Genomic DNA, 25695 nt, shown 5'->3' on the forward strand with positions numbered 1-25695 from the left:
GCTACTATAAGTGTGAGATAGTACAGTTAGTATGAGATATGACGCTGTAGGTATGAGATATAGCACTGTGTGTGAGATTTAGTATGCTATTATAAGTGTGAGATAGTACAGTTAGTATGAGATATGACGCTGTAGGTATGAGATATAGCACTGTGTGTGAGATTTAGTATGCTACTATAAGTGTGAGATAGTACAGTTAGTGTGAGATATGGCGGTATAGGTATGAGATATAGCACTGTGTGTGAGATTTAGTATGCTATTATAAGTGTGAGATAGTACAGTTAGTATGAGATATGACGCTGTAGGTATGAGATATAGCACTGTGTGTGAGATTTAGTATGCTACTATAAGTGTGAGATATAACACTATGCGTGTGGGATATATCACTCAAAGTAAGATTTAGCATAGTATGTGTGAGCTTTAACACAGCAAGTGTAAGATATAACACTATAAGTGAGAGATATAGCACTATAAGTGAGATATATAACGCTATAAGTATAAATCATCACCTGCAAGTATGTCTTGGCTCCCGGTGCCCGTGTTTTGAACTGTACAGACAGCATAGGGAACACGAAGATATTCGCCATGATGCCAACAGCATACCAGAAAGGTCCCGCGATGCCATTCTGGAAGAGAAACAACGAGAGATAATTTATTCTGTGTATCTGCAAAGCATAATTAAATATGTGTGATACACTCCCAGGGTTAGTCCCTCTACAGACCCCAGTGTATATATTAACAACACAATTCACCTCACTTCCAGCGTGTACTCATACCCATTTCTTTGCATTTTTAAAATTATCTTACCAATTCTTGTAGAGAGTATGAACTGCTGGAAATACCACAGCGCTACTTCAGTAAAAAAGTACAGGATCTACCAAGACTTACACCAAGCGAAGTTGTATTGGATAGTCTAGATCTTATTACCATTCAGGCATACATTGATAAACAAGCTCTGCTCTTATTTGGTAAACTGTGTCGATCTAGCTGTGACTTCTATTTCAAACAACTATTTATTGGCAGACTTGGGCAATACAAATGTCAACCATATTTTGATAAAAGATGTTATAAATCTCCCTGTTTTAACATGCTGCGTATGTACATAAATACGATCTTTTCCATGTCTTGAATGATTATATAGCTAATTGTAATGTACCACTTAAATGTAAATGGACTAGTCTTGTGCATGAAAAGATAAGAAATGTAGACTCTGTTAGGCTTTTGAAACAAATGTGCGACAGACAGGACCTGTTAAGATATACTGGTATCAGATCAGAAGGTCAATACAGGATTTGGCAACTTTCTTTATGATTTCCTTCAAAGTTTTATGTTCTGTCTAATATCGTCAAAATAGGATGCTCTAAGATAGAATCGCGAGAAAGTCATTGCGGAACTGTTGCCAGTGACATAGTCAAACACATCTTTCTGTCATGTACTATTAATATGCAAGAAAGAAATGAAATGTTCGAAAATATCTTTAATATCACAGATGTGAATTCCTTTGTTGACCTTTGGTCGGATGATGATGATGTTATCATGTCTTTCCTCTTAGGCGGACTGCCTGATTGCATGAAAGACCTTGAGCTTGAGATATGGGGCGAAACTATGTTACTAGTCTCTCATTATGTTAACAAGTGGCAGCATTTGTTCATACCTCCTTCACTATAACTCCCCTTCACTATAACTCCCCGTGTTTTTCAGGTGAACAATTGATTTGCCTTTGCATGTGTTTGTGACGGATGCCGACGGTGGGGCAGGATACGCAAACGGTTTCGCGAACGCCTGGTAGCATCACTATTTGTTAGTGGTTCATTAACGCATGCTTGTGTTGTTGTCGGAATCGTATAATCGACTTTGTCGCTTTCAATTGTCAACTAAATTGTGAGATGTTATCCCATTTTATGACCTTTACACGGAGTTTTCACATCTCCTTACTCGCTGTCGCTTACTTTTCAATGAAACTTGTGTGCATTCGGTAGAGAAGGACATGCTTACCCTTTTCGCGAACACCTTGTGTCATCACGTTTTAAATTATTCAAAGATGAAATGGATGGGGTAGAAGTTATCACAACGTTGTCGACTCCCCAACTCAATGGTTAAATACGGTAAGCGAAATAAAGTCATCAGGGAAGCTTTTGCCATCCGACATTATGTAATGTCATTTCTCTAAATTCAAGTTAAACCAAACCGATTTCCAGGATCTACCATGATAAGACAGACACATGCCTAATATAAATGATTTTGTAAATAGTCATTCGCTTTTTATATAAACCGGCATTTAGTACTGTCGATTGGAAAAATTGGCATGTACCATCTTCTTAACTATTGCATGCGCACCCAAACAGATTAATTGCTCTGAAATGGAGTTGATATAATACAAATACTGGTCAGTGTGCCAGACATTTAACCCATAAACCCACCTCTTCCTTCATTGACTTACATTTGAACATCCCTACTTTATAACAGTAGTCATAACGCCGAAGGCTACGATGGAATAATCTTCAATATCTCCATTTAATTAAAAGACAAGGAGTTGCTTCGTGTTGGAAACCAAAAAAAAGAGTTCAACAGTTTTTTCAGAATACTTAACCCTAAATCGACACTTTATTCTGGTCTATTTTTTGTATTTGCCTTCTATTATGTTACATCTTCACTAAGGTAATAAGTCATTCATACAAATACCAGCCTGTCTTCCAATCAGACACCGAAAATACCAGCAAATTAATTGTAAATAGAGGTAATAAATTCGTAATTCACAAAATCATCAAGCGCGCCGTCATGTGCGATTCTCGTGATTGTCCCGACTGTCTGATACGGCGAAGAGGCTACAATGTCAGTGACAGCATCACGGCGTGGCGTTGTGGCAAGCGACACGGACACAATGAAGACGTTGATAAGTTGGCATTTTGAGTGGTCGAGCGATACGCGACTCAACTGATTATGGGGGGAACATTCTTCATCGATCCCGTCTGTCAATCTGGAGGTTCACACTACTGTCTGGCGTTAATTACGCTCTCATTTAACAGACAATTATCAGCGATCTGTGACGCACACTCACGTTCCACACTGTCCACGCTTCTGTGCCACTCATGCTTTCAGTGTGAATTACAAATAAACATGAAGAGCGATACGCGCTCTGACACGGCACTTTAAGACGAAAGGCTGTTTGTAGAAACAGCAACGGCGTCAGGCTTGGTTGTGTTTTTGTGTGGACATTTTTGCAATGAGATATTGAAATCAAGATCAAAGTCAACATTAGTTGTGAATTCAATTTTTAAACGCCGCCTTGATACAATTAGTAAGCTATAAAACGTTGGAACTATTTCATCTGTGTGATTTCATTTGTTACAGTTCAATCATTTAATGACGTGTCATTAAATAACGAAATCATGTTAAAGGCGTTTTTGCTCTCTTGACCAAATTTACAGTTCCAGCCTGACGCTGTTAGTGGTGGATATGGAACCATGCATCTAAGCAATGGTAATTAACACCCGCATCACTGGTTACGATTCCGGGGGAGAATACAGTTCAAAATCTTGTCTCTTGCGTACCAGTCAGTGCTCCCCACCATATGTACAAACTCTTAGTACTGGGTATCATCACCCTTTGCAATCTCATTAAAATCAGATCTTAGTTCTCGCTATCGCTAAACAAAGATCTGAGGACATCCCATTACGGGTCATGTCAGACCTACCTTGCGCGAATTTTGACCGACCAATGGAAGGACTGACAAGAAGTCGACATTAGCCAATCAGAGGGCCGACTTCTCGTGCTTTAGGGCACTCATTTCAAATTGGCGACTACGCTTCGAAACATTTTTTGACAAATTCTCGATTAAAAATTTGAAACCTGAACAAAAGAACATTCTGGAATGGCTAATATATGGTCTAGATTGTATGGATTCAGTCGTTAAACCCGTAACTATCGTTCGGAATACCCCGTGTTAAAGTTTTCGAGAGTGCATGATGAGAAATCACATTCCGACTGTCACTTTCATGATCTGGAAAGCGACGCTCTGATTGGTCGGAAGAAAGGTCATTCTGACGTGCCCCCTAATTGGATGTCCTCACATCTTTGTTTAGCGGTAGCGAGAACTAAGGTCTGATTTTAATGAGATTGCACCCTTTGAGAAGTTTTCGTTCAGCTGACAAGTTCCTCCTTGCTGTACCTCCCAACAAGTTAAAGACCATTGGTGACAGGTCTTTACAGCATTCTCCTGCAGGACTGTGGCATTCTCTCCCCATACACCCAAGATGCGCCCCTCCATTAACCGCCTTTAAATTCCAACTAATGACCCATCTATTTCAGCAATATTGATATTTATTGACAGTCTATTTGTATGAGCTTAGGGTATGTCCAGGAGGCGTGGAGTTAAAGCGCTTTACAAGTGGTCTCATTAATTAATAATCTTAATAATAATAATGATAATAATAATATAAATGGGAGGGCGGGGTTTGATTAACATTGGGGCTCTTCATGATGTAATTGTTTTGTGCACTTTTACACACATTTATTTGTCTGATGATCCTCTTGTGAAGCATGTCAAAACTCATGATGAAAACAAGGCATTCCACAGTTTTCGTAAACGAGCAAAGGATGTGGGACATAATCTCAATGTCAGTTTTCATTTTGCTGATGGCTCTGTACTGCAGGACGGTAGAGAAATGAGTGTCAACCAAGCGAGGTGCCATATCAAATTGGCCCAGGATCAGTTTTTCAAGGAGGGGCTATCTGAACGACTGCATCGAGTTCATGTGTAGTGTGTTGAGAAGGTAAACAAACCCTACAGAGTCCTTCGCTTGGATGAGGTCGGCTGGCCTGAAAAGTGAAACAGAAGGCTTTCTGTTTGCTGCTCAGGACCAGTCACTTCCCACTCGAAACCGTCAATGTGTGATTTTGCATCAAAGTGTATATATATGAAATGTAGATTATGCAATGAATTTAATGAGCTGTCCAACACATTGTCAGTGGATGCTCAGCTTTGGCACAAACACAGTGTCTTAAGCGACATGATGGAGTGGCTCGATCATTTTATTACCGTCTTCGCCATGCTTATGGTTTTGACACAGAGGTCCATCCAAGGTACGACCCAGAATATGTCGAGGGCGTCATGGAAAATGATAAATACAAAATTCTTTGGAATAGGCCCGTATACAGCCTCAGACGTATCCAGGCCAGCAAACCTGATCTTGTCCTTTTTGATAAATCCAATGAAATAATTAATATCACTGAATTTTCTGTCGCTTTCGAAATGTCACTCTTACATCCAAAATACAAAGTCGTCCGACTCCCCATTGTTCGCGGTGCCTTAGGTTTGGTACCTCCCAATCTGATGACTGACATTGGGGAGAGTTTCCAGGTTTGCTACCAGGAACACAGCCCTTCTGACAATCTGGGTAATGCAGAAGGCTGCAGTGTTGGGGAGTCTTCACATTCTCCGAAAGGTTCAGGGTGAATTCGACTAGGCAGCGCTTCCTGGGAGAAGTCCCATTCGCTGTCTGGGCTGCGTGTAGAGGGGGCAAGGGCCCTGAGCTGATGATGAGCCGAACCAGCCTGACTGTACCAGGATCCCCCCAACCCCCATAGCTTCATTTTTCATTTTAATCTGTACATACCAATAATAATTATTAAGACACGCATCAATAGAAAATTGCCAAATCATGCTTTGCCCATACATACGACGATGTTAATAAAGTACTATTTCATCTAGAGGCATATCCAAGAACACACACATCTCAAATTTGCTGTACGTATCTTGAGGGCTGTGCTGTGCATGTATGCTGAACTCGTTTTGGAACAACGACAATGGAATGGCTAATTAGAGTACAGTTATTATACAAAGTCAACATGTCCATGTTTGATAAGCTCGCTTGTCAAATCTCCGACATTAACACATGTTAATTTACAATCAAAGTAGTATGTAAAATCTGTTCATGTTAACGACGTCCTTAGATGAGAAGCATCATTTTAATTACCTATATATCATCTAACAAATGTGTTCTGTGTTCCCTTTTCGTGAACACCTTGTTTCATCACTGATGTTCAGTGATCCATTAGACCGCCTCCGTGGTCTAGTGGTAGAGCGTCCGCCCGGAGAGCGGAAGGTCTGGGGTTCGATCCCCGATCGCGTCATACCAAAAGACTTTAAAAGACGGTACTTGTTGTTACCATGTCTGGCGCTCGGCATGGTATCTCAGAGTGCGAGCACTATAAATCGGCATCAGTCCGGACTAGTACAACCAGCCACACACACATACACGTGCATGCACGTCGCTATATAAGTGCAATAATCTTGGACGCGACGTTAAACCCCTTTTCACCTCACCTCAGTAATCCGTTCATTTTTACCGCTAATTTCCCTTTTACGGCCAATGGAATCTGTTTCGTTCAAAAATCGAGACTGGTCATACTTTTGTATTGACGTTTTTATATTTAAGATGGGCAATAGTATTAAATACTTCGCAGTTTGATTGATACATTGATCTTCGTCAGGCCATGGTGACAACGCATAATAACTAAAATCGTTTGATGAAAAGGATGATTCAAATGGTGATGAATTTTTCAACTTATAAATATTCTCTCTCCTTATAATTTGTAGTTCTTCATTACAATCAATCTTAGTCTATAACTCTTTATTCTCACTATTAATATCGTAATATTCATGAAATACCTAAACCCTAAACCCAAAACGGACGCAAAACACGAAAAGAAATTGTATTAATTTTTGGTGTGTTTTCACTGGCAGTAAACTATCCTTATTCAGTTCGTAAAGTCACTATGAATTTATATCAGACAATTAGCAAGCATTTCTGATGTGAATATCATCCGAGGATTGTCAGCAATTCCCTTACCGCCCCACGTTCCTGTAATCCGCAATATGAATCTTGGCAATAACAGAACACGGCGCATCATGACAATTACAGAGGGAAACGGCACCTGTGGTTACGACAAAAAGCTGCGTCGAGATAAAGGTGAAGATAACCAGGAATTATCCGAAATTTGCTCCCTCAATGGCGCAGCCGGCTTGGCAAGACGTGCCGAGATTGCACAATGTGAGGACCTAATGTTCAGGTACATTGGGTGCAATTGGGGGCAACCAGATTAGGCGCGATATGGAACATCGTGATGAGGGTCATACGGGTTAATGCATTTGATAACATCCAGATTGTGCTGATGAAGATGTTGTGGGTCAATTATTTTGTAAGAATGGCTGTGTCGGGCTGGGGGAAACTTTACTGGTGTCAGAATACCTTTGGTTGCGTTGATGTCATCGGTTTGGTCCTCTGTTTAAGTTGTCACCAGAAGAGTTGATGAAGAAGATGAGGATGTGATCATACAAAAAACGTTAGGTTTAAGGATAAAATGATGAATTATTTTTATAATGCCAAGAATCGAATCGATTTTAAACATTCTAAATTTAATGGATGGCGTTATCAAAATGTACGGGTGGGTGAACAATATTGGAATGACAATAATTACCAAAGTATATATTTGTTTTAGACGATGTCTGATACGATTGTTGTACGAATGATTATGAGAGTTCGTGATGAACATTGTGGATCATCGTCGTATTGGACGATAATCCGACAGTTCTTGCAATTTGTGTTTGTGGAATAGCAATTCATGATTACCCTTAATGGATTGCAAATGCAAAATATATTTATATCTGCCATGAAGAATATGCCAACATTACATAAATCAAGGGAAATGATCGAAATACGCATCGTACCCTGAACTTGTAGGAAAACATATCGCCAAAGTTTGGTAAAAAAACATGAAGTACACAATTTTAAATCTTTGGTTGATTGAAACTCATGTTCCGTAATATGATTGGAACATTGCCAAAAGCGGCGAAAAACGCTATTAACTAACTTAAAAGGGACTTTCTACAAGTTAAAATCTCCGGGATTTGAGTGAAAAGGGAGTTAGTTCCAGGTAGTCTAAAATAAAAGCCATATTTCTGACTTGTATCAATCCTTCTGGTCTCTAAATGTCTTCACGCATTGGATAATAACCATTCCACTAATGGTACAGAGTCAGGACTGAAGGCAAAGCTATGGCACATCTCATTTTGAGAAATATTGCCATGTGTTCGATTTATGAAAGGTATACTTTTATCAAGATATCGAGTTGAACAAAGGTGGCTCCCGAAGAACGGGCAAATCTGTTACTCGGCAATACGACCTAAAGCGATGTAATGAAAACTACTACAAGTGTCTAAAAAAGCCGATAACACGTCACAGAAATCAGGAATTCCCCTTCACGGCATGCTCGTGCAAAACGTGATCCGAACCAGTGAACGTTGTGATTCGAACATGCTCATGCTTATTCAATTTATGGCGCATGGACCTTGTACAATTGTGTATTTGTAGAAGCTTAGAGCGGTCATTTCCTCAAGTGATAGCTAAGGAATGTGAGAAATCTTTTAGGTCTGTTTCATTGGCAGGCGCAATTAATCATGATTAGTCGAACGAAAGCGAGGCTGGTTGGGCCTCAATTGCCACACTGAGTGGGCTTAATTCTCCCAAGCTTCTCGGACAGTGTGCAGAGTGCATGATTAGCTAAAGTCGCTTTCCTTATTAGCTGCTAGCGTCTATAATAGAATACTATGGTTTTACCTGGAGGTGCGGGGATGTAAATTGTGAGGCATCAGTGACATATTTGCGACAGAATTACAGAAATCGATAGAAGTAGTTCAATAATGATCAGTTTTGTGGTATATTTAACGAGATGTGCACGCTGTAGATTTCCTTCGGAGTCTAGGTGTGTTTTTCTGGTGTCATTTTTAAGGCATGTAATATTTGATTTTTAAATTGCCACATTGAGGTCGAATGTACTTTAGGCGTTCAACATAGGGTGAAATCTTGTTAACTTTTGGTGACAACGCCCGTCGATGATATACAGAGAAGTCATACATTAAACTACGTTTATAACGAACTGACGGATATGACGAACTTTTTGTTTTTGTCCCGGCCATTGCTGTATATCTGCTGTATATATGCTTATAACGAACTCCGGTTATAACGACCTAATATTAGTGGCCCATTTGAGTTCGTTATAACCGTAGTTAACTTAATTTGGAAACAGTGAGTATTTTGGGTTTAACGACCCTTTAAACAATATTTTAGTTACATCACAGTATTCCTGATACAGGAGGAAAGTAGTTTCGCGAACACCTGGTGTCATCACTGATTGATAGTAATTCATAAACACATCCTGATTATACAGTCGGAATCGTCCAATGAACTACTTTTAGCAGTGAATTCTTTAGCTTATGGAAAGGGATGTATCGCTTGATAACTCTGAACTCCTTCTGGCTCCTATAACATTTAATACACACCATTCAACATGACATTACACAGCTATGTACGCGTGTCCACATCGGCGAGAGGGACACACAGACAGACTCCCTACGTCACATACAAAGTTAGTTCACACAACTCGTGATATCGGTAGTTGCGTATCTGAGGTATGTTGACATCGCATCGTTTACAATCTTGGTGAAACGTACGAGCATGTATGGCGCTGACAAAACTAGAAACATAATCAGGTCGAACCTGGATGCGAACATAGGTTTCTGGCATGAAAATGCACGGCGAAACATAACGCCTTTGACGACAAGTACAACATTGGGCCCAAACGGTACCAAAATGTACCATTGTGATCAAAATGATCCAAACGGTACCACGCAGTGTTAAACGATATATCGAATTAAAAGAGTTCGTGTTAACGAGGTTTCCCTGTACTTCAAACTTGTTTAATGCCACGCAGGTGGTGTTTGAATCAATTTCGTCGTGAATGGATCGTGAATTTAAAGTTAACACAAGATTGTTGGAAATATTGATCATTAAACGTGAACGCCATTAAATACAATTTGAAGATGAGCAAAGAATGATAAGAGGAATTTAAAACTTCACAGGAACAATCAATACCCGCATGTTTCTGTATAACTGACAAAATTGCATCGAAATAATAAAATCTAGGAATGAAGTAATAAAACTAGATAACAAAAAGTTAGTCTACAGTAAACTACGGTTATAACGAACACGCTTATAACGAACTGACGGATATAACGAACTTACTTTTTGGTCCCGACTATATGCTGTAGTTATGCTGTATATATGCTTATAACGAACTACGGTTATAACGAACTAAAATTAGTAGTCCCTTTGAGTTCGTTATAACCGTAGTTTACTGTAATTCTTTTTTTTTTAGAATAATGTAAAACGTAACTGGAATTTGAGCAATATGCTGTTTCTGGTTGGGTGACGACATGATTATGGATATAACTCCGTGGTATGTTTAAATACTAAGTCGGGGCCTCATATACTAGTGGCTGATAGCATGAACAACAATGACACACATCCAGGTCACATAGTGTAACCATTTCACTAGAGATAATCATTGAATTTTCGCATCTTCACCCCAAGGACATACCGTAAATATATTTGTTGCAGTCAGCTTGTTATTCAACTATGCACAAAACAATATTCCAACTGTATGACAGCGGCGTATAACAACTGAGTCTTGATTTTACAGTGATTGACATAACGATATATATCACGATGCTGAACATGACATCATCACTATTCGATAGTCATTGATACACACACACTTACAATTATGATTATGGTAAACTTATGAGATCCTCATCATTGGGCTTCCCTCCCATATTAATCTCACCCGCCGTGATATAACGGTATACTATTCAAAGCGGCGGTATACTCACTCACTCACTCTTATGCTTTTGGTAACGATTTTGTTGCTTTTCGTAACTCCATGATCCCTTTAACAATATTATCCTCACTTCACCTATCACTATGTTAGTTTTATTTGAACTGAAGAGGCGGTCGGGTAGCCTAGTGGTTAAAACGTTCGCTCGTCACGGTGAGGACCCGGGTTCGATTCCCGACATGGGTACAATATGTGTTGGTTTCTGGTGTCCCCCGTCGTGATATTGCTGGAATATTGCTAAAAGCGGCGTAAAACAATACTTACGCACTATTTCAACTGAAATCTGAACCAGATTAGTAATTGAAAAACTAAAGGTAGGGTGTATTGTGAAGAACAATTTATGTGTTTGGCCTCACGTTTTTTTACTTCGACATGTGTCGGTTTTGTTTTGTTTCAACAAGGATGAAGATAAATCGCGATGCCTGGAGACGACGATGAATACAGACATTCCAAATGCTAATGAGTGTTTGTTTATAATTTACCGTTAAGACCCCATAAACAAATGTGAAAACTGTAAAGAGAGACAAGGCAATGCACCGAGTGGCATGAAATGCTTCGGTCACCATCTGTGTGATAGGTACATGTACACAGTAACTAGAGTGAGTGAATGAGTTTGGTTTAACGCCGCTTTTTAACAGTATTCCAGTTATATCACGGCGTGTCAGCTTAATGTGGGAGGAAAGCCCGAAGTGATGCAGGTCTCAGACGTTTACCACTTCGGTGAAACCCAAGAGCACAGGCATGGTGCTGACAACCTAGAAACATGATCAACCCGGTAAGAACAGATCTCCAGCAACCCAATCTTGCCGTAAGAGGCGACGATGCTTGTCGCATGATGAGACGACTAACGGGATCGGGTGGTCAGGTTCGCTGACTTGGTTAATGCATTGGTCTTATCCCAAATTGTGTAGATCGATGCTCATAATGTCCATGACTGGATTCTCTCTGGTCCAGACTCGATTATTTATAGACCGCCGTCATATAGCTGGAATAGTGCTGAGTGCGGCGTTAAAAACAAAAATATAATCGGTGCGAACCGGGATTCGAATCTACGATTATAAGTTTCTGGCGTGCCCAAGGGAAGCAACTCTGCACAGCAAATTGCGACACCTTAGATGACTCGGGCACCCGTGCACCCATGTAAATTAGAGCTAACTTGCACCATGAGATAGTGAATCACATAATGTATAACATTCTTAATCAAAGAGAAAACGTACTTAAATTGGATATAACCAAATTACCTTTGTGGCCAATGTTGCGCTGTGCAAAATATCCCCAGGCCAGAAAAGCTGAGAGGCGACGGTGACGGCAGTGAGGCTTAGGGAAACGTTGCCACCGGCGTCAAACGTTGTGTCGAGGTTGTGCTCATCGTGAAACACGTATTTCCTTACTGCGTTATGGATGAGTGCGAGGATGATGGAAAAACCGCCAAAGCCGAGGAGCATCAGAAGCGCCGTGTCATGCTTCTCCAGAACAGCCTTCACCCTGCAACACAAGGGAGATAACTGTCATTGACGAAAATAATGAAGATGTAAAATCTTGGTGTTGCCATGATTATGTCAACATATTTGCAATGTGCCCATGACCTTTAACCTTTTACTTCATGTACCATAGTGTCATTCTCCTCCTTCTTCTACTACTACTACTACTACTGTACTACTACTACTGCTGCTGCTGCTGCTGCTGCTGCTCCTGCTGCTGCTACTACTACTACTACCACTAACAGCACTACTCCAACTATAGCTACTACTTTTACAACTACTACTACTTCTTTTACTACCACTGCCACCACTACTATTACAACTTCTACTACTTCTACTACTACCACTACCACTACTACTACAACCACTACTACCGCTACCTCTGCTACTACTACTACTACTACTACTACTACTACTACCACTAACAGCACTACTCCAACTATAGCTACTACTTTTACAACTACTACTACTTCTTTTACTACCACAGCCACCACTACTATTACAACTTCTACTACTTCTACTACTACCACTACCACTACTACTACAACCACTACTACCGCTACCTCTGCTACTACTACTACTACTACTACTACTATTACTACTACTACTCCCCTCACCACAACTACTACTACTGCTTCTACATCACTACTTCTTCTACTACTACTACTACTACTGCTACTACTACTACTACTACCACTACTACCACTACTACTACTACTACTACTGCTGCTGCTGCTGCTGCTGCTACTACTACTACTACCACTAACAGCACTACTCCAACTATAGCTACTACTTTTACAACTACTACTACTTCTTTTACTACCACTGCCACCACTACTATTACAACTTCTACTACTTCTACTACTACCACTACCACTACTACTACAACCACTACTACCGCTACCTCTGCTACTACTACTACTACTACTACTACTACTATTACTACTACTACTCCCCTCACCACAACTACTACTACTGCTTCTACATCACTACTTCTTCTACTACTACTACTACTGCTACTACTACTACTACCACTACTACCACTACTACTACTACTACTGCTGCTGCTGCTGCTGCTACTACTACTACTACCACTAACAGCACTACTCCAACTATAGCTACTACTTTTACAACTACTACTACTTCTTTTACTACCACTGCCACCACTACTATTACAACTTCTACTACTTCTACTACTACCACTACCACTACTACTACAACCACTACTACCGCTACCTCTGCTACTACTACTACTACTACTACTACTACTACTATTACTACTACTACTATTACTACTATTACTACTACTACTCCCCTCACCACAACTACTACTACTGCTTCTACATCACTACGTCTTCTACTACTACTACTACTACTACTACTACTACAACTACTACTACTATTACTACTACTACTTCTACCACCACCACCACTACTACTACTACTACTACTATTACAGCTGCTGCTGCTACTACAACGACCACTACTCCACTCACCATAACAACTAGCACTACTACTATTACTACTACTACCACTACTACCACCACCACCACTACTACTACTATTATTACAACTACTACTACATCTTTTATTACCACTGCCACCACTACTATTACAACCTCTTCTACTACTACTGCCACTACTACTACTACAGACATAGCTACTACTGTACTACTACTACTACTACTACTACTACTACAGAGACATAGCTACTACTGTACTACTACTACTACTACTACTACTACTACAGAGACTACTACCACCTCACCATCCACTGCATACACTACCGTTACCTAATTGGTCACAATCACTAAATATAAAAAATCCAAAATCTGCTGCATAGTATAAATATTATATTTCTGTTCGGTCTTGTTACCCCAGGACATTTCACAGACATCGTTATCCACATACCTACATATTGGCCGCTGTACCGTCAGCATTACATAGCGTTATGCGTTACCGCAGAGTCACCTCGCAAATGTATTCAACCTTTATTCAATCCACTTTACAGTCCAAGATTCAATTTAAAGGATTACTGTTAGGTCTCCTGTTGAGGTACACACCAGTAAACACAGTGTTTTGACATTATTTAAACTTATCTAGTTTAAACATAACTCATTAATCGAATTGTAAAACCATAATAAATTGGAATCCCCCTCCCAGAGGTCTGTCTGGTGTATAATGAAAATAACGTCGGTCCTTACATGATCGGCATGGGTGGACACGACCCAAACTCGTAAATAACGGTACTTTAACACTGTCAATGAGGCATTCTGTTCAAAGCCTACGTTGCCATTACTCGGGACAAATATTGTGTTTGTTTGTTTGTTGTTTAACGCCGAATTCCCCATTATTCCAGCTATATGACGGCGGTGTGTAAATAATCGCATCTGGACCAGACACTCCAGTGATTTACATCATGAGCATCGATCCACGCAATTAGGATACGATGACATGCTTCAACCATGTCAGCGAGCCTGACCACCCGATCCCGTTAGTCGCCTCTTACGACAAAGCATGGGTTGCTGAAGTCCTATTCTACCTCGGATCTTCACGGGTCCGGTAAAAATATAACTTATTGGCTAGTCTCCATGCTCAGTAGCGTCAAACAAGTGTCATAATTGTGCTTTTGCAAAGCTCTGGATAAGCTTTCGTTTATTTGGGTATTTTACCCATGATTTTGTTCTTTATTGAGTATCCACAATTCTTAGTGCGTATTCAATTTTATTCCACGTTTCTTTCAATTTAGGTATTTCAACTTGAAAACCTGTTTCGTAACATTCCCTGTAAATACTTTAAAACCAAATGAATAGTAGTTTACCCCTATTTTACTGAATGTAACTGTCAGTAAATGAACTCGCGATCGGCTGATACGCAATAGTTTATCTGACAGTTGTAATATACCCATGTTTTATTTCGATTCCGTTTTTATAGTTTTTGTTGCGTATTTAATACCCTAGGGTTTTGTCTGCGTATTTCACTTTATTTAATGCGTATATTACGCAAATACGCAGCATATCTAAATACGCAGCTATACTATGGGTAGAAGGCAATCTACTAGGATAATAATAACTTCAATACGACTATTACATTGTGTTATTAAGATGCAATGTACAGTAAATTACGGTTATAACGAACTCAAAGGGACCACTAAGTTTAGTTCGTAATAACCGAAGTTCGTTATAAGCATAAGGCATTTATACACAAAATGGCGGTGACCAAAAACACAGTTCGTTATATCCGTCAGTTCGTTATAAACGTGTTCGTTATAAACGTAGTTTGCTGTACTTGTATAACAAAGCGTACTGTACTTGTCGCTAGTGTGTCATTTAAAAGCAATATAAACTGCAGGGCAAAGAAGATTTGACCAAAAACTTAAACACATTTATCGAAACGTTCCTAGGCTGAAAACAGTTGCTTAATCATTGCAAAATTAGGGATGAAATACCACAATCATACCCCTATCAAATCCAACAGCAGCAAGTTCTTGTATGTTTCATTTTTAGCCACATCAAACATGGGTCAATACTTTATTTCCCCCGTCAGTTTATTAGATCAACGCCTACAACACGACGACATTGTGATACATCAATAGAATGAATGTAAATAGGGTGTTCAGGCCTGGTGACTTGGTTCATTGCGTGTCCTTGCAAAAAGAAGACTATATATTAATATAGTCAGTATCAACATATAATATAATTATATTAATAGTTAATAGTCAGTATCAACATATAATATAATATATTAAGGCATCATATTAAACATAATTTAGTTTTAATTGTCATAACTGTTCTATATGGATGGTATTGCATGACAACAGTTATCCCTCATTGTTAAAATTGTGCGGTGTCCTATCAATCTATATAAATGCACCGCGATTGTTAGTATTACGCTGCGAAGGTTAATGTTATTAAAACACTTATTTTACCCGTCATTGTGCGATTGCAGTCTAGTGAAGCACAATGGACGACAGTGTAAACATGTGCATGTCACGATAAGAGTTAAATACATTCCGCCGTCAGCTGTCTATGTGAGGCCAATATATTAATTTACTTCATCAATGTCAAATGGGATTTAAAATGTCAAACTGCCGTTAGAAGTATCAATTACGTAAAAATCGGACGAAATGACAGCCTCTGAACGCACACTTCTCACATCAACTAAATCTGTATTATCAAAAGGATAAATTTGAAAAGGAGTTCGCCTGTTTCATTGACGACGCAATCTCCCTCTTAAACACCAAAGCAATCAAGGCTTCATGAATATGTTCAAGGCAAACGTCTGTGTTTAGTTCTGTTTTATTTCATTATAAATAGTCCGGGGGAACACTGTTCGGTGTAGCTGTATGGGACAATCAAGTCATAGTACAAAGCAGGCTAAGAAACGCGCATCTAATTCTTCTCTCTACCGCTCGTATCATTGACTTTTTACAGGTGTGATACAATCGATTTTGTGTACCGTCTGAAAAGGGCAATTTTAGAATAATATCAGATCCAATTAAATTAATTTTCCTATCGGTGAAACACAATATGTGAGAATCCCCACGGCAGTAGTGAAATTGGCTGGCGTTGATGGCTATATTTAAATGAGGATCTTGTCCCCTGGTCATATCCCTGGTGTGGCGGATGGCATTAACATCAAAGAGGCCGATACATGTGACAATCATTTGTCAATTTCAAATAATGCTTGAATTTTAAGATAGCACTGAATCAAAAATTGCGGTCGTCCTTTTCGATCCGGTTAAGACCTTTGCTATCCGATTTGCTCCTATAAACTCAACTGGCTGTGTTCGACCCATTATCGGAAATCCTGCCACTGTTAGTTGTGGAATGGTCTTGCCTTTTCCTGTCATCTGGTGGTAACTGTGCAGTCTTGGTTTGATTAACTGCTTTAACGCTCTTGTTACTCAAGATCTGACGTTAACAACATCTCGCGGTGATTGAGAATTAACGCTAAAATAACTCCAACGGAAAAGGGCCATTTCAGAAACAAATTTGACAATTCTTTTGTTGGCATGTTTTAGCGTCGTTCCCGTGGTACCGCTGTCACCAGTAGACTAAATGAAGCTTTAAATACGCGTTAGCTTTGCCCTGTCAAACTGCGGGTAATTCACTTGCCTGCCATTGTCCGTATGATGGCGGCACTTGAGAGAGGTCGGCGAGAACGCCACATCAGTGGTTACGTGCAACGCTGTCCTGTTGAGGCTTCTTGTAAGGTCCTGCAGACTCGCTCTCACAGGAAGGAACACAACCGTCATTTGAAGAGAGCCGGCCGTCGAGTGTTTAAACGACGCAGTGAAAATTACGTGATCAAATATTTGATAAAGTGAAAACCTTAGAAAATGGTTATTGATTGATTGCCGCGACAGTTCCGTATAAATAGTTACACAGTCTCAGAATGAACTATGCTCCGTCTGTGAAGTATGAGCTAAACTGGTAATTTATAAAAACGACGTTAAAGTATAAACTAATACTCATCATTGGTGGTAGTGCAGGTTTTGAAGAACTGGTAATAGGATTGCAAATTGTTGGAACATAAACTAATATCTTCTCTAAAACGTATTACATTTTAGAATATATTTTTTGTCTACATAATGTCACATTTTGGTAAAAAAAAAATACTTTGTCGGAATAGCGTCACAGTTAGTATAAAATAAAACTTTGTCTAAACTGTGTCACATTGCAGCTTGAATATATACATAACAGTCACTGAAACATTACAACAAAAGGTCCAAAAACGCATTTGGTACCTGTATCAAATACATCACCATCGAAAAAATAATTTCTTGTTTGTTCAGTTTAGCACCATCAAACATGGGTGTATCCTTTCTTTTTCCTGTCAATACGTTTTAACATTTCAGCGCAAACTGATGGCTTGTCTAAATAGAGTTTCAGTTGTGGAATAAATGTTTCTATATTTTAAATGTTGTCATAGTTTCAGCGTAAAATGATACCCTGTCTAAATAGTATAACAATGTTTGCATGACCTCATACGTAGTCTAAACAACGTTTACCTTCAGCATTAACCAATATAGGCCAAGTTACACCATCGAAATTATGTTTTACATCTATCCGACCCAATGTCTAAAATGTTTGGCCTATAACCCATAGAAGCTTGGTTTTGATTTATACCTATCAAAAAACGTTTTTTACAATCTCAAGTTGACATTGAATAACATACTTCATCACTAACGGTAATTGTTCAGTACACACAGCACCAACACGTCTGTTTAAATATATTACACGCACCTTTATACCGCTGCAAATATCAGATAGAGAAAAAAGTAGTTAACCAAACAACTGAACTGTATTTTTATGTGAAACGGAAAGGAAGTTAAGAAGCCCAGACACGTTTGTTTAACACGGGAGCAAAAAATGCAGAAGCCTAAAAAACGACTGTCAAGAGTTAAATTGAACAAGTTCTGCATTTTCCGCTGTTTGAGTTAGCTTTTCCATCACCCCGAGTTTAACAGTGAAATCACATGCCTCAGTGTTTGTCTATATTGACTAATCAACCACATAACCCAGTTTGTATTCAATTTCGTTCGACAAGCTTTCATGAACAACCTCGGTCTGTTTGTACAAAACGTCGCGCCACTGTCCTACAGTAGGCGGATAGCTATTTAAAGGTTTTAATCTGTTTTGTAGCGAGAAAAAGTCAGTTTTAAACGCAATATCAGTACTTTCTCATTTGAAGATGATAAAGCATGCTTATATTTATGATTTATGCTGATGTTAAGATCTTATTGATTTTTTTAGTTTTCTGCATGTGGTGGTGGAATTGGGTTTAACGTCGCGTCCAAGATTATTGCACTTATATAGCGACATGCATGCACGTGTATGTGTGTGTGTGGCTGCTTGTACTAGTCCGGACTGATGCCGATTTATAGTGCTAGCTCACTGAGATACCATGCCGCAGTTTAACATGAATACCCCACTCAGACACAGTATACTGACTCCGAGCCGACCAGTCCTTGTTTTAGCCCCTTAATGCCGAGCGCCAGACAGGGTAACAACAAGTACAATCTTTTAACGTCTTTTTGTATGACGCGGCCCGGGATCGAACCCTGTACCTTCCGCTCTCCGGGCGGACGCTCTACCACAAGACCACGGAGGTTTTCTGCATGTATTTATTCAGATGATAGATTAGAAAATTTTCCATGATGGAATTTATTCTTCGTAAAAATTATAGGAATCTCCTTAAAATTCACATTTAAAAGATGCATAGATGCACTGCGATTACTGCTTTCCTTTTACTTCCTTATTATATAACCTTTGCTGCATTAAAGTTAATCGAAATAATTTATATTTAACTGACACAAAATATGATATTATTTTTGTAAAGAAAATGTCAAATCGTTTTATGCAATGTCATAAAGTGAGGATTGATTTGCTACAGGTAGTTATTATGAAAATAGAACTATGTCATAATAAAAGTTCATTTCAATTTTAAATGTTTTTACATTCCTAGAACCATAACTTTGAATTCCAGCGAATGTTGAATTAAGTCAGTATTACTATCTTAAGATATTTGAAAGTCGCATAATCTTGTTCACAGCTATATCATATACTTGGAAGGTATCCACCGGTTTTTATGATACCTTGTTATTATATTGCATATAAAAGTCTATTGAACAATTGCATCATAACCTTTGACCTAATCTTTTATTGTAGGTAGTGTTAAGAACATCCCCAATAGCCAGTCAGACAATAGACAAATGCATCATACACTTTTGAACCATGCTGGTATTGTAAAGGGTCTTTAGACCTTTCCTTAATAGCGTCAGATATTAAACAATTGCATCATACAATTTGACCATGGCTGGAATTGTAGATGGTCTTTATGCCTTTCCTTAATAGCGTCACATATAAAACAATTGCATCAAAACCTTTTCACCGACGACTGTATTGCATATAGTCATAGACCTTCAGTTATAGCGAATAGGATTTAAACAATTGCATCATACACTTTGACCCAAGCTGTTATTGTAGATGGTCCTCAGACATTTCCTTAATAGAGTCAGATATTAAACACATGCATCATACACTTTGACCCAAGCTGTTATTGTAGATGGTCCTCAGACATTTCCTTAATAGAGTCAGATATTAAACACATGCATCATGCACTTTGACCCAAGCTGTTATTGTAGATGGTCCTCAGACATTTCCTTAATAGAGTCAGATATTAAACACATGCATCATGCACTTTGACCCAAGCTGTTATTGTAGATGGTCCTCAGACATTTCCTTAATAGAGTCAGATATTAAACACATGTATCATACACTTTGACCCAAGCTGTTATTGTAGATGGTCCTCAGACATTTCCTTAATAGATCAGATATCAAACACATGCATCATGCACTTTGACCAAAGCTGTTATTGTAGATGGTCCTCAGACATTTCCTTAATAGATCAGATATCAAACACATGCATCATGCACTTTGACCAAAGCTGTTATTGTAGATGGTCCTCAGCCATTTCCTTAATAGATCAGATATCAAACACATGCATCATGCACTTTGACCAAAGCTGTTATTGTAGATGGTCCTCAGACATTTCCTTAATAGATCAGATATCAAACACATGCATCATGCACTTTGACCAAAGCTGTTATTGTAGATGGTCCTCAGACATTTCCTTAATAGATCAGATTTTAAACACATGCATCATGCACTTTGACCAAAGCTGTTATTGTAGATGGTCCTCAGACATTTCCTTAATAGAGTCAGATATTAAACACATGCATCATACACTTTGACCCAAGCTGTTTTTGTAGAAGGTCTTTTGAAGCGCTTATAGATAGTCAGATGATAGTCAACGAACTATTTGCATCATTAACTTTAGATAGGAATACGTTAATGTCATTTACACATAAATACAACAGAAAACGCATCAATGATTACCCTTAATTGGATAACGCCACTTTTACAAGTAATTTGTGCTAAGTCAGATGAAATGAGACAATTAACGCCATGATAACGTTTTTCGAGCTGATGGTGTGTTAATACGCCCTAAGCAAAACGCACGCTAAAGATAAATGAGTTTCTACTGACAAAATGTCTTGTCAAGAAACAATTTCACAGCTAGACAATAAAGCACATGACACCTCCCACAGAGCAAATGCTCAACATGATGAAAAAAGGTACTTAATAACAATAAATGTGGCTGCCTCTTGGGTAAAAAATAAAAATAAATCACATTTGATCGTTAAGAAAAAATATGTTTACACCATGTCATGTAAAATCAATTGTAGTGCAACAATATTGAAAGACTAAGGCCACTTTGATTTGACTAAACTTTAAACAATGCCCAATTTCGCTTTGAAATCTCATTGCGAGCAGCTAAACCCATGTGCTTCAAAAACCACTCGACGTTACACGGTTCCGATAATGATGCGTGCCTCTATTTGTGAAGCTGGAATATCCCTATTAGCCAGGCATGAATAAGACGCACAGTTATAATAAGGAACATTATATCGCCAAACAATCATATTAAGTTATGACACCCACAAAGCTGGGCTTCTGAAGACACAGCGTTCAATTTCCAAAGATGGCAGCGTCCCAAATTAGGTGACAAAGTTATCACAAATTAATTTGTTGAAGGTGAGAGGGGTTTATCTTCTGGCAAAGCCGCTGGCGCTTTGGAGTGCGTCTACGAGGTACTACAACCATTCTGAGCCTATTATAAACCTTCCGCACCTCTTGTTGGTTTCGTGAGTGACGTCGCCTAGCGCCATCGTAAGGGTCTAAACGTTATTGGTGGGTCAACATCCGCAATGCGACCATGTGCCCAGTTTCGATAAGCCGTAGCTCAGGGGTCGAGCGGACCGGCGATGGCAAATCAGTTCCGATTGCCAAAGTTATAGCCCTCTTTGTGATTTAAAAGCCTATCACTATAATTGGTTATTAACGTATTGAATTTCAAATCGGTGAATAAATCTTCAAAGGGAGTCTCTACGACTTTATTTGTCAACGATGGATACTTTATGGAATGGGGACGGCAACAGGTTTATGTAGATAAGAGGGTAAAGCTCGTTAGCATTCAAACTACGAGGAAATTACTTCGTTTTTGTCAAACAGTCTTTAATCAAATAGAGCAATCGTCTCTATTCTTTGCTTTGTGTTATTTTCAACAACACTTTCTTGTAAGAACCGCATGAATCCAAAGAGGTAAAAAGGCACTTCCTAGGGTCTCAGAGAGCCGGAATGTATGCCATGGCGTTCTCTTGGAGGCTAAATATACACAGTTCTCTGGGTAATGACATTTATTCGTCTCTAGATAGCCTCTGTGACACTATGCCTACACATTGACGTCGGCGATGCCAGTTTCTACACTTTAGGGTGAGCGATATTATCACTTTATATCCAACATAATGCTAACATATACATTTCTGTGTGTAATAAAATTGGTCGTTGTCAGATAGCTGTCATCTTCTTTGGCTCAATCTTGAAATCCTGATTTAATATGGGAATTATTGAAGTTATGATCACGTGTGATTAACTCGGTTTCAAATGAAGTTATGTCTGGCTTGAGGAGGTGGGATGATAATAAGAAATTGATTAAAGTTTTGAAAAAGTAAGTGGTAGTTATGTTAACTCACCTGGCCAGATGGAAATATTTCACTTGAAAGTTTCCATAGGTGATTGCAATTAAATTGGGCTTCGTTTTTAACATTTTCCTGGTTGTCATGGTGACAGGGTTTGGGATAAAGCAGATTACATTATAGCTCATGGTTGATGATAAAGCTGAACTAAAAGTTGATTTAAGACAGCTTGCCATACCTTATCTGAGTCGTCCTCCCTTCACATTACCGAGTGAGTGAGTGAGTTGGGTTTTTAACGCCGCTTTTAACAGTATTCCAGTCACATCGCGGCGTGTCAGCTTAATGTGGGAGGAAAGCCCGAAGTGATGCAGGTCTCAGACGTTTACCACTTCGGTGAAACCCACGAGCCCGGGTATGGTGCTGACAAACCTAGAAACATAATCGGGGCGAACCGGGATTCGAACCCACAATCATAGGTTTCTGGCGTGCCCAAGGGACGCAACTCTGCACAGCGAATCGCGGCGCCTTAGACGACTGGGCCACCCGTGCCCCCCTCACATTACCGAAGGGCGGTGGGGAATAAAGTAGTTAAAGGGTTCGATTCTCCACATGGGTACAATGTGTGAGTGCCATTTCTGGTGTCCCCCGTCGTGACCGATCGGAGCCATAATCTTAGCGATAATCAACCTATCGTTTCTGGTGTCGATACAACGCAGGACTGATGCCCATCATTGATCGCATTTCAAACGTGTTTATTCATGTTGAGTGTAGGCATGCCCTGGTTACAAAACCACCATGTTGTGTCATAATGGGTATCGTAATGGGTACAATGGTGTGCCACCGTAACCAGAGTGTGGTGAGTGAGTGAGTGAGTGAGTGAGTGAGTGAGTGAGTCTGGTATTCCAGTTATTTCACGGCGTGTCAGCTAAATGTGGGAGGAAAGCCCGAAATGATGCAGATCTAAGACATTTACCACTTCGGTGAAACCCACGAGCACGGGTATGGTGCTAACAACCTAGAAACATAATCGGGGCGAACCGGGATTCGAACCCACAAATATAGGTTTCTGGCGTGCCTAAGGGACGCAACTCTGCAGAGTGTGGTGGGATAAAACATTCGAATCCCTACATGGGGAAGATGCGTGAAGCCATTTATTGGAGGCCCCCTCTATGATGTTTCGGAAATACTGCTTAAAGCGGCGTAAAACAACACTCAACCATGGTTCCCAGATGGCATCGCCTGTTTCTCATGCAATCAATCACTGGATTGTCTGATCGTACAACGAAAAACTACCTTCACGTACACATTTGCATAAGAAAGCAGTCTAGCATCAGAAAGGACATGCCACTCTTAAGTTTATACAAGCCTTATGTTCTAAAAAAAACTGGTAGCACGAGAGCCAATTCGTCTAAATGCCTCAATTTTCTATGCAGAGTCGCGTCCCTTGGGCACACCAGAAACTTATGATCTATAAATCCCAGTTCGCCCCGATTGTTTCTAGGATGTCAGGATGGGTTTCACAAATGGTAAACGTCTAACACCTGTATAACTTCGGGCTTTCCTGGGGGCACGGGTGGCCCAGTCGTCTAAGGCGCTGCGATTCGCTGTGCGAAGTTGCGTCCCTTGGGCACGCAAGAAACCTATGATTGTGGGTTCGAATCCCGATTCGCCCCGATCTAGGTTTGTCAGCACCATACCCGTGCTAGTGGGTTTCACCGAAGTGGTAACCGTTTGAGACCTGCATCACTTCAGGCTTTTCTCCCACATTAAGCTGACACGCCGTGATATAACTGGCATACTGTTAAAAGCGGCGTTAAACACAACTCACTCACTCACGCGGGCTTTCCTTCCGCATTAAGCTCACATTCCGAGATATAACTGGAATATTGCAAAAGCGGCGTTAAACCCAACTCACTCACTTTATAGAAAGCTTCGACTGAAGACAATATCGACCATCCATATAGAAAAGAACGTGTGACCTATTACACTGGAAAAGACGTATAAAACAAGAAGCTTAACCCTAGTAGCCATCCCGTTTCCAGAGAGCTCTTGTGCGGATGACACTAATTCCGAACAATCTGGGTTTAATGTCTGTGGTTGTTATCGACGCTGTTGCTAATATTTCCTTCATTTACCATCTGTACTAGGTTTTCATTTCCGGCAGAGGAAACTAGTGCACCCTAAAACATCAATGCAATCTACCCAACACTTAACGACAACATATAACAACATATAAAGTACAGAGAGTCTGTAGAAGGATCTGACCATGTTATGAGAACGTGTTTAAAAAACGTTGTAGAACGTAAAATGAGTAATTGTGAAGATGTCGGTTAATGCTGTCTTCAACATTGCATCATGGTTTATAACATTGTACACCAGAGGCGAAAATGACATACCTTTTTCCTTTGGATACTTTGTCGATGTGGCTAGTTTTTCATTTGAAACAAATTAGTGTGACACAGATTTGTGATCTGATGCTTTAATTGGGGCTGAATCTTTCGCCATCAAATTTGTTGTCAAATTCCAAAGGACAGATAATATTCAGACACGGATATCTGCCGAAATCCACAGGTGTAAAAGGCAAACTAGTGATGAAATTACATGTTTATTTGGTTTGTTGTTTAACGCCTCACTCAGCAATAGTCCAGCTATAAGACGGCGGTCTGTATAGAATCGAGTCTGGACCAGACAATCCAGTGATTGACATCATGAGCATCGATCCACGCAACTGGGATACGATGACATGCATCAACCAAGTCAGCGAGCCTGACCAACGGACCCCGTTAGTAGCCTCTTACGACAAGCATATCCGCTTTTTACGCCAAGCATGGGTTGCTGATACCTATTTTACCCCGGATCGTCATGTGAAACTATCACAGTGAATACGCCAGGTGTTCGCGACAAGAATAACAATACCCTGCTCTAAGGGTAGCAACC

The 25695-nt window shown here is 39.7% G+C and overlaps 1 protein-coding gene across 1 annotated transcript in view; it reads right to left on the reverse strand.

Annotated features, from left to right (window-relative positions):
- Nucleotides 1–25695, reverse strand: part of LOC124139625 (urea-proton symporter DUR3-like) — a 58604-nt gene that overhangs the window by 19673 nt on the left and 13236 nt on the right. The window contains exons 2-3 of the mRNA XM_046506853.2: nt 11976–12219; nt 510–626 (exon numbers count right to left, since the gene is read on the reverse strand). Of these exons, the coding sequence (XP_046362809.1) occupies nt 510–626; nt 11976–12219 (361 nt within the window). The remainder of the gene's footprint in view (nt 1–509; nt 627–11975; nt 12220–25695) is intronic.

Source organism: Haliotis rufescens, unplaced genomic scaffold (assembly GCF_023055435.1).
Source record: "Haliotis rufescens isolate VD_foot unplaced genomic scaffold, xgHalRufe1.0.p SCAF_7, whole genome shotgun sequence".
Classification (NCBI taxonomy): Eukaryota; Metazoa; Mollusca; class Gastropoda; order Lepetellida; family Haliotidae; genus Haliotis; species Haliotis rufescens.